The sequence below is a fragment of the Mixophyes fleayi genome, chromosome 1 (assembly GCF_038048845.1).
Source record: "Mixophyes fleayi isolate aMixFle1 chromosome 1, aMixFle1.hap1, whole genome shotgun sequence".
Lineage (NCBI taxonomy): Eukaryota > Metazoa > Chordata > Amphibia > Anura > Limnodynastidae > Mixophyes > Mixophyes fleayi.
The window spans coordinates 357,752,324-357,762,528 of NC_134402.1; the positions used below are offsets into that span (position 1 = coordinate 357,752,324).

Below are 10,205 nucleotides of genomic sequence, written 5' to 3' on the forward strand. Positions count from 1 at the left end.
TCCAGTATCGACTTAACGTTGCCCATCAGAAAGAGTCCTAATGGAAAAACAACCATTAATAGAGCAGACAACAGGGTCAGTCACCAATGTGCTCCCCAATGCTCTGCTCCTAGATTTCCGACAAAACATTTGATCTTGCAGAGCTGAGATTTGCATAGGCCGATGGTTGTAGTTGGGTGTTTCTTGCCAATTGTACAGTTGTGCCTAGTTTTGTGTAGCAATGCAAAAACAAGAGTCCATTTTTAGGAACATTCATTACTATGTGGAGCGGACAGGTACAACCATTTCCTTTAAGCAAAAGGACTTGATGTGTGCCTAATCCTATACTTTTTATAGGGCACATTTTGCACCTTCCAGTTATACTTTTATGGGGGACCACATTTCTAGGTTCTCTTTACCCAATGTGGAAAAAAAAAAAAAGCCCTACCGAGAAGTGACCCTCACTCTAATGATTCATTTAAAGTCATAAATGAGGCTGAACTGGAGAGAAACTGAAATGTTTTATTTAATGAAAGGGGTGATTCTAAACTGGCAGAAGGCTGTACTTTGGGAGTGATATTTATGGGCCTGTTTATTAATGTCTATATTTTCTCTCCTGTAATGTATTACCGCTTCTCACAGCGATTTAGAAATGCTTTTTCTGTAGTAAATTATCATTAAATTCATAACGGAATAACATCTATGATAAGAGTCTATCACAGCAAAGACTGTACCAGTGAAAATGCTGTTGCTACTGGCTGGTCGCTGCGGTGAAAGACTTTACTTACGGATTTTGTCCCAGCCTATTTATTGCACATGCGCCCTCTTCAGTCAGCGAATGCACACATAAAAATTAATGACTGCAAAGAGAAGAGGAGCTTTCAGTCTGCTAGGGAGGGATCAAAAGATCACTCTCTTCCTGGGTTTTAATTATAGGTAAAAGCTGCTGTCACTTTAGCGAACTATGGGTATGGTGGTTGCATCCCCATAGTAAACGTTAGGGTAGTATTAAGTAGTCCTGTTACTCTATTTGGCTAGAAATGAACATTTCAAGATTTAAGGACCTATAGCCTTTCATAAATAGGCCCCTTAATGTTTCCATAAACCCTGGCTGACTTTGTAGTAACTTTGCAGTTTGCAGAGGCATCTCCCGGGAGAGAAAGGTCGGCATGCTCCTTCATATGTATGCTGTGTGCTTTGTAAATTAGGTCCAATTAAGGTACACTATGTGGTTTTTAGAATGAATACTTACTATTAATTCCCCTGATACTTGACCTGTCTGCTTAGGAAAAGACAGTGAACAGGAGCAGACAGTGAGCAGGCAAAGAGCTCTGCATGTTTGTTATTCCTGACAGGAAATTTACCTCTCCTCCAAATATAGTAGAATTGTCAAGAGGTAATGCAAGTAGGGAGTTAGTAAAACATCATCCACATATTGTGTCAGTATATGGGGGAGATCTTCTACCTAAAGCTGATTCTACTTATTTAAAGAAAAGTTAAAGTCTGCACCTAATCGCCTAGACTGTCACCTTCAGGTTTGCTTCTCCGATATATATACAGAAATTATATATATATATATATATATATATATATATATATATATATATATATATATATATATATATATATATATATAGTGTGGCCATTCTGTGCCATTGTTTCTGCTTTTTCTGTATGCTTATTACTTGAGCCATATTATTGGGGGTGTTCTCTTCATGAGGTAATTTCTCTATGTACAGGCAGTGGTGGAAGTGGGCTGCTATACAGTGGTATGCCACATGGCCACTTCTACCACTTTGATTGTCAAACGATCAAATTCTATTCACTTACATTTTCCATACCGCCACTTCTAATTTTCTACTTCGACCCGTGTGTACAGGTACAAGGTGTTGGAATCCATTGTAGCCAACCTAATGTTTGCTTTCACTGTGCTAGAATGTCACTGATTGCTATGGGTTACAGAACTGTTTTTACAGTTACCTATGCAACATTTTTTATAAATGTTAACAAACCTGCTACTGCACATAATGCAGGATGGTGGAAACCTTTCAGACGTCCACCTACTGTGATGCAGTACACTGTGATCGAATACAGTAGATATGCAGCTCCGGACCTGAAATGATTATATAATGTCCTCTCTGAGGGAGAGGTGCCATTCACCAGGGGAGCAAGATGACTACAATATAGGATGTATTTCACAATTGTTTACAGATAACTTGTGTGGTTTAAGCAATTTATTTAACCACAAGAATAGAGATTATAGGCACTCTTTATATTGTAGGTCCTCTTGTTATCTAGCGTGTAAGCTTAGCTCATGAGTTAGTCTATTGCAACACCTTTTTTCTGACAAGTGCCAAAAACTTTGGCTTTGTTATGTGAAATGGTTATAAATGAAGCATACACATTTTAGGTTTTCTGATTTTATGCACAAGCCAATAAAAATAACTTTCGATGTTTACTGCCATTTCTCCTGTCAATAACTTTATTGCTGGTGCATTGCATTCAGCTTTAGTGTTACATGATATAGTTTACTAATTCTGTGCTAGCTCAGTGAGTTGCAGACATCTAAAAATGCTAAAGTGAGTACTTTTATGTGCACCTCAGTTATTTATTACTATACTGCACCACTTTGTAAACCCCTACACTGGCTCCCTGTCTCTTCCAGAATCAAATTCAAATTACTCACCCTTACCTACAAGCCTTCAACAACACCACCCCTGCATACGTCTCAAATCTCATATCAAAATACTCTCTCTCCCGCCCTCTTAGATCTACTTCTGACCTGCGCCTTGTCTCGTCTCTGGTAACCACCTCTCACTCCCGCCTACAAGACTTCTACCGTGCTGCTCCCCACTTAAGGAATTCCCTACCACGCTCAATCAGCCTTTCCCATAGCCTTCAAATCTTTATATGCTCTTTGAAAACCCATCTCTTTTTTTAGAAGGGACCTTATCCTTGGTAACACTATTCACACTAATGCGCCCTCACAACTATCCCAATCTCCACTCTGAGCCACACTCGCTCCTCTTGTTTCAGCTGTGCCCTCTTCCCTTTAGAATGTAAGTTCTCTAATGAGCAGGGTCCTCCATACCCTTTGTTTTCATGTCTGTATTTATTTTGTCTACCTTGTATTTCCCTGTTTTATGTATGTACAGTTTTCCCTACTGTACAGAGCACTGTGGCGCCTTTCAAAACTACAATAATAATAATAATATGGGTGATTTTATGCATTGCAATTTATTCACATGACATTACATGTTTTTATTAAATGAATCGCCCAATAGAAAAAGAAAACCTTTCTGTCTTTTCTATTTCAAAGAGCATTTCCTGTCCAGAACTGGCTGAGATTTTAGAAATGAGCAATTAATCGCTCATCCCATAAAACTCTATGGAAGAAATGAATCGCCTGAAGTTCATGAAAGTCGATTAAATTGCTGGATTACGTAATTGCAGGAGATAATGCTACTAAAACGCTATCAAAATTCTGTTTTGTAGAAGGGCACGTAGTAAACAATGAATTATAAAACAAGAGATTTCTGCTATTATTTAAATTTTATGGTATTGCAAAAGTAAAAATCGTCCATGCAGCATAGGCCTGACAATACAAGTGGAATAAATGTAGTTTTGTGATAGGATCTTGTTTTAGAAATCTATCCTAAATGCTGTAGAGAGCAAATCTACATGAGTTACCCAATTAATACTATATTCTGCTTTCTTATGACAGAAATTGAGAGAGAAGCAAAAATCTGTTAAGGAAAGCCATGGCCCAAACATGAAACAGGTGAAGATGTGGAGAGATTTTGAACAGCTGATGGAATGTAAGAAAATGTGTTTTCTGAAACAGCAAAATCTAACAACAACTGAGCGGATCATTCAGGGAGGAGGAGAAGATCGGCTCATCTTATAGACGCTGTAGATTACCACACGTCCTACATATATATCGTTGTTATCTTGCAGGTTTCAAATTTGGATGTGTATGCACTTAATGAATATAGTATATGTAGATAAAATATATTTCTAGTTATGTTTGGGCAGTGGAACAACTGCCTACTTTACTCATCTTGTTACTCTATCATTCCACTTATAGGCTTTAAGGGACAGCCAACTTTATTTAAAAAGACAGATGCCAAATAAAATCCATAATAAAAGGTAAACCTATTCGTAGATGCAGTGTGAAAATTCTCTCAATATTAACAAGTCTAAAATACATGTCTGAAATAAATTGTTTGCCCGTCTGTAAGTAAACATTGCAGTGCAGGTTGCTTTTCAGTACTAAATTACAAGTTCGTGTTTTGTTTGCCTGTTAAACCTGAAAATCTCTGCTAAGTTCTTCTAATTCCTATATAATAACTACTTTCTTTGTTTATTTCTCAGATTCTACAGAAATAGCTTAAACTGAACTATTGTTAAAAATGTATTTCCATTCCTCAGCTTTATTATATGTCAAAGATGCAATACAGAGCAATGAAAAAGTAAGACAAACAAATAATGGGAAGATTTGAATCCATTTCATTCAGGTTATATATAAAAATCCATGTTCTACTTTATATTTGGCTGGAATTTTATTAAAATGAACAATTGTCAAAGATTTAGAAGAAGATGTGTGATTTAGTCAGCTCTGCTAGCACACTGCTCTCTGATTGCATGCAGTCTAAATTTAGGTCCTGAGCTGCTCTGGTTGTATGTTTGAGTGTCCCTTTGATTGGTGTTTATTCTTTGTCTGATGCCAGCTATGTCTTACAGCCATATTTCTCAAGCATACTTCAGGAGGATGTAGAATGCAGACCTAAGCCAAGTTTCTTGTTAAATAAACACTATTTCTTTATGTTTACTTCCATATGGGTTGTGATTTTTTTTTTTTTAATTTCTTGCAGAGCTGGGACAATATAAATGCGAAATGCCTAGTTAATTTAATATTTATCCAATAAGTTTTTTTATTTTTAGTTTCATCTGGTTTTCCATGATTATTTCCCTACTTATTCTATTGTAATGTGTGCATCTCCTGATATTTGTAGCACAATTTAATTGGCTAGTTCTTCTTAGTACAGTGATACCAAGTAGGTGTACTTTATTCAAGGTCTGACTGAAATGTGGCCAATGGAGACTTTTTGGGGCGTTTTGCTTAACATACATTGTGTGTGACATCTTTGTGTAACTACATTTATTTTAATTTAACCCTTTTTTTGTTGTTTCTTTATTCTTTTTGCACTGGAAGCACAGAGGTGCATGAAGGACTTAATCCACGTCTCCCTTGCTCTTCAGCAATGTTAGATCACCTATAATTATTTCTATTAATAGTGATCTATTGCTTTTGAGAGGCAAGAGAGACATGTTTGAATCTCTTCTGCTATAGTATGGCCAGCCCAACAGACAGAAAGTCCCAGTAAACGTCATCGGGATTCCAATTTCTGCATTTGGGGATACAGATACCAGATTAAGCACTCTGTTTAAACATTCATTGGACAGTGAACCGGATCTAGCAGTTCACTGTCACAGTACTGAAACCGGTGAATACTCTGCCTTATGGGATGTATATAGACAGCAGACAACAAGTGGTCAAATATTAATTACACTGAGATTTCATGTTAATCATCTTTTGAATGAAAATCATCACATAGATCTTTACCGTAAAATCTGAGGACGTGCAATTCTCTGTGTAAGAAAGTACACCTACGTGCCCGCCAAGTTCGTTTCAAGGTGAACTCCAACTTCAAGGTTTTGGAAACACTCCCATAAAATAATCCATCTTATCCATTACCAGATACTCCAGGAAAATTGCACCACTTTGCAAATCTCTACACTGGCTCCCTGTGTCCTCCAAAATCCAGTTCAAATTACTCACCCTTACCTACAAAGCCCTCAACAACACTACCCCTGCATACATCTCAAATCTCATATCAAAATACTCCTCCTCCTGCCCAACTACCTCTGCGACTTGTCTCATCTCTGGTAGCCACCTTTCATTCCCGCCTACAAGACTTCTCCCGTGCTGCTACTCATTTATTGAATTTCCTTGTTTTGTGTGTGTTCTGTTTTCCCTACTGTACAGCTCTGCGGAGCACTGTGGTGCTTTCTGAATATACAATAATAATGCAAATTGTACCTAGAGAATCAAGAGATCTAAAAATACTTTATCTCTTGATTCCTTAGGTGCAAGTTAGCTCTGATTGACTTCCTGAACCTCAATCTTTTCAAAATTCTACAATACTAGATGTGTGTCTTATCTAGATAGGAAATTGTTTGGCTCCTTTTTTGTTTTTGGAGCATTGACAGTATTCACAACTTTATTTTCTAATAATAATGCACAGGGTGGAAACCGTACAAAAACATTACGTCAAGGTCCAACCTACTTCCACTTTAGGATTATGCCTTTTATTCATTTAAACTTTACATTAATGTCTGTCCCATTGAAAGTCTAGGGATGGCTGTCGATCTTCTGGACCTCATAAATGGCGGAGAATTTGCATCCTTTTTCCAGTGAGAAAGGGGCTGTGTACTCTTCCACACAGCAGGGAATACCTCTTTAAATAATCCCATCCCACAAAATGAAATCCCATTTCTGCACATCAGTGGAAAGCTTACAGCCCTTGTGCGTCTGAGCTGTATTTACTAAAGATTGTCCTTGATCTGCCCAATCCTACCATTGGTCACTACAAATATAAGCTGCTATTTTGACCCCACAAATTCATGGATTTCCCTGTAAAACTGGGCACAGTTATGCAAAATTAGGTGTATAACTTCGCAGAAGAGCATTTGTTCTTTGGTTGTGCAATTTGGTAAATGATTCTTTTTTTTTTTTTTTTTTTTCTACACCTTTTTTTGTTTTGTTTATTTAGCACAGATATTTGTCTGGATACTTGTTGGTACGTTTGTAGCCATTCCAAATGTCTCTTCAAAATGATTCAATGATCTATGAAGATGTATGTTAATTGCTCTACAAAGTAACATGGTTCTCATTTTCTTTGCACCTGGATGAGTGTATAGGCTGTTGCACCAATTGTTTCAGCAGTGTCTATAATTACATTAGACTTTAGGTAATGTGTTAAAAAAAACTGTAAAAGATAAAGGTAGCTAAGCAGAATGCCTAACACTGATGTGAAGGTCTTACCTGTGAAGTGTAGTACAGTTTACTAAAAGCCTTGACAATCAAGGTACAATGGTAATGCAAATCAATATTTGACTTTCAAAAGTATATAATTTCTAGAAGAACATTACATTTTCTCCATGTTTCACAGCCAAATCTGATAAAAAGTGAAACTAAGCCCATAAATTAAAACATCTCCAAACAGCCATCTATCTATACAAGTGAACTTGATAAATTGGCAGCAAACATTGGACCTCTTTTATGAAGGTCACTGGATGCACACCACAAATGCTTTGGATTTTCACTGCTGTTTCTAATTGGTCCACCCACCACAGAGTGACGAACCATTAGGAACATCTTTATTACATGTGACACTTCTGTCCTCTGTTATAGTGGAGTTTTTCCACAAACTTAAAAACTTCTACCAAGAAGTCTGTGACCTAATTGCAGCTATTACATAGGTTTGCCCCCCACATAACCTCTCATATCACTGGCTCCCACGTCCAGTCACTGAAGTGCTGGAATATTTATAAATCCTCGCAGCAGTTAGATACCTTGTTGTCCTTAACTGGGAAATAAAAAGGGTCCCCCCACCGTACCAGCATTTATTAATATATTATCTGGCAACCAATCAATTCTCCAACACTTGGCTCGTCTAGACCGATCAGTACAGTGGTAGCCCAACACGCAGCATGCAAGAAAAATCAGCCTCTAAATCCTTTGCCAACTTTTTAGTCTCACTCCAGTCATCTTCTCTCTTATTATTTTTACTAACATTTCCTCAGTCTTCCACTACTGTACCCCTGTCCCCTAGATTGCATTCTTCAAATGTTCTATGTTAATTGGTTATTTAGCAATTGTTGATTTATGTATTGAAAGACTCAATGTACTGCCTATATCTCATTATGTCAATTTCGCAGCCCTTAATATGATTTCAAACATTTTGCGTAACAAAATGGAAAGTCTTTATTGCACTGCTCCACAAAGCTAGACGTGCCGTATTTACCAAGGAACACCTTCACTCTGCCCTGTTACTCCCATTTAATCAGGTAAGCATCTGTTTTTCTACAAATGCTGCCATCTTTCTCTGCAAACCAAACAGCTCTTGCTAGGACTGTGCATACAGCCTATATGAGAGGCTGAATAAAGCAGTGCCCAAATTTCTTCTCTGCAGACCTGCAACAACTACTATATTCTTTACTGAATAGCTGTTTGCAAGCATAGATAAGAACAGTTCACCCTCCTAAGCAGCATCTTAAAATCATTTATCAGGTTAAGATGCACTTGACACACGTACATGTCTGTTCAACAAAGCTGCATTGACCTGTTAGCTGTGATACCCAATACTGATGAACTTTAGATTTTTCTGATATATTTCTTCTGTCACCTCTGATATTGACAGAATTGTAAAATTTCTAATTTCTACCAGAACGATGAAGACTGCAGTTGAATATTGGTTCTGTTTTTTCTATATGTTAAAATCTTCTACATAAAACACAAATGTATCATAGTTGGCAGTCAAATGAAACCACATCATAACAGTGTCCTTAATTGAAGTCAGCATGCTGTGACTTTCCTATTATGATAATTTATTCCATATAAAAGTCATTTGTTGATGTCTGTTAGTAGCTACAAGTAAATTGCAATTGATGATATTCATAGGTTTTCTTTACGGAGATGGGTTTTAACTAGTAGATGCATAAAACATTTTTTATAAAGGGAAAATTAATGATGTTTAAGTGCATGAGTAAGTAAGGGTTAATACATCTTTATTCTACAGCTTCATATACACAGTTGAAGAATCCAATTTATAAGCTGAAACAATTTCCATGAGAATGCATCCTATCAGTGTACTAGGAGTCAGAGACATCTGATGCAAGGGGTGCAATGTAATTTCTTTTTTGTATGCAGGGAAATTCTGGCTGCTTTTGCATATAGTGCACAACTACTGGGCAGCTTTTACACTGCAATTTAGAATTGAATTAGGAACCTTCCCAACAATAATTCTGACTACACTTTTTTTTTTTCTTTTAAATCCAGTATTTTTATTGAAATTTTTTAAGATATAAACATACCAAACAACAAAAAGAAAAGAAGAACAATCGCATACATATCAGAATTAAATGACGGAATTTACAAGATTACAATAAAGCATAATAATAATAAATGTGCTATATTCATTTAGGATCATACTTCGTAAATGCTTATACATAAGTATGTTACACATGCAGGGTTTATTACATGGACTCAGATACTTATTATAAGAACTGCGGTAGCCATACATTTAAGTAAATAGGGCATCTGTACTAGATGACACAGGATAGAATGGAGACTAACCATCTGTACCATATATTCTCAAATTTCTTCAGAGCCTGTCTGCTAGTATAAACAAATCTCTCTTGCCTTATGGTGGTATTAACCAGTGCCTTCCAATTTTTAACCGTGGGACTCGTCGGGGCCAACCACAGCCTTGCTATACAGACCTTAGCTAACATCAATAACTGTGAAATGTACATTTTTGTCAGTTTATTAACTTTCCCCTTCAATCGGAGCCCAAAGAGACAAGTGGCCGGTGAACTAAGAGACACTTCAATTCCAGTAACCTGAATACATCTCCTGATCCTTCGCCAGAAGATTTGTATACATGAACACTCCCATAGAAGGTGCCAAAAGTTAGCATTGATCGAATTGCATTTCGGACAGTTAGGGATAACATCCGGGCGAAATTTTGCCAATCTAATAGGGGTAAAGTAGGCCCTGTGTAAGATAAACACCTGTATTTGTTGAAATTTTAATGATGAAGTATAACCTTAAGTACTGTCTGTAACCATTCCCCACTCCTTGTCTGATAAAGGGCCAATATCTATTTCCCGCTGATTCCTCAAACCATCCAAATCATCTGCAGTGGATTCATACAGAAGACATGAATACATTCGAGAGATCAGACCTCTATAACCCAAGGCCTGTAATTGTTTCCTCTGGATCCACCCCAAACACCAATGTCTCCCCTTTAAATTGTGTGCTTAGGGCGTGTCGTAATTGAAGGTAAGAATAAAACATTGTTCTGGGTACAGAGAATTCCCCAACCAACTGTTCGAAGGATTTAAGTACATTTGTGTCATAAAGTTGACCTACCGACACC

At 37.1% G+C, this 10,205-nt stretch overlaps 1 protein-coding gene across 2 annotated transcripts in view; it reads left to right on the forward strand.

Annotated features, from left to right (window-relative positions):
• IFT81 (intraflagellar transport 81) overlaps positions 1 to 4,810 on the forward strand; it is an 89,608-nt gene extending 84,798 nt beyond the window's left edge. Inside the window, exon 20 of one of the 2 annotated variants that reach the window (XR_012677777.1) lies at positions 3,704 to 3,744. Coding sequence is in view for 1 of the 2 variants with exons in the window: in XM_075178331.1 (XP_075034432.1) it covers positions 3,704 to 3,886 (183 nt within the window). In the remaining variant the exon portion in view is untranslated. Of the gene's footprint in view, positions 1 to 3,703 lie in introns of both variants that reach the window. The other variant, XM_075178331.1, reaches the window with a different exon arrangement.
• The last annotated feature ends 5,395 nt before the right edge of the window (positions 4,811 to 10,205 follow it).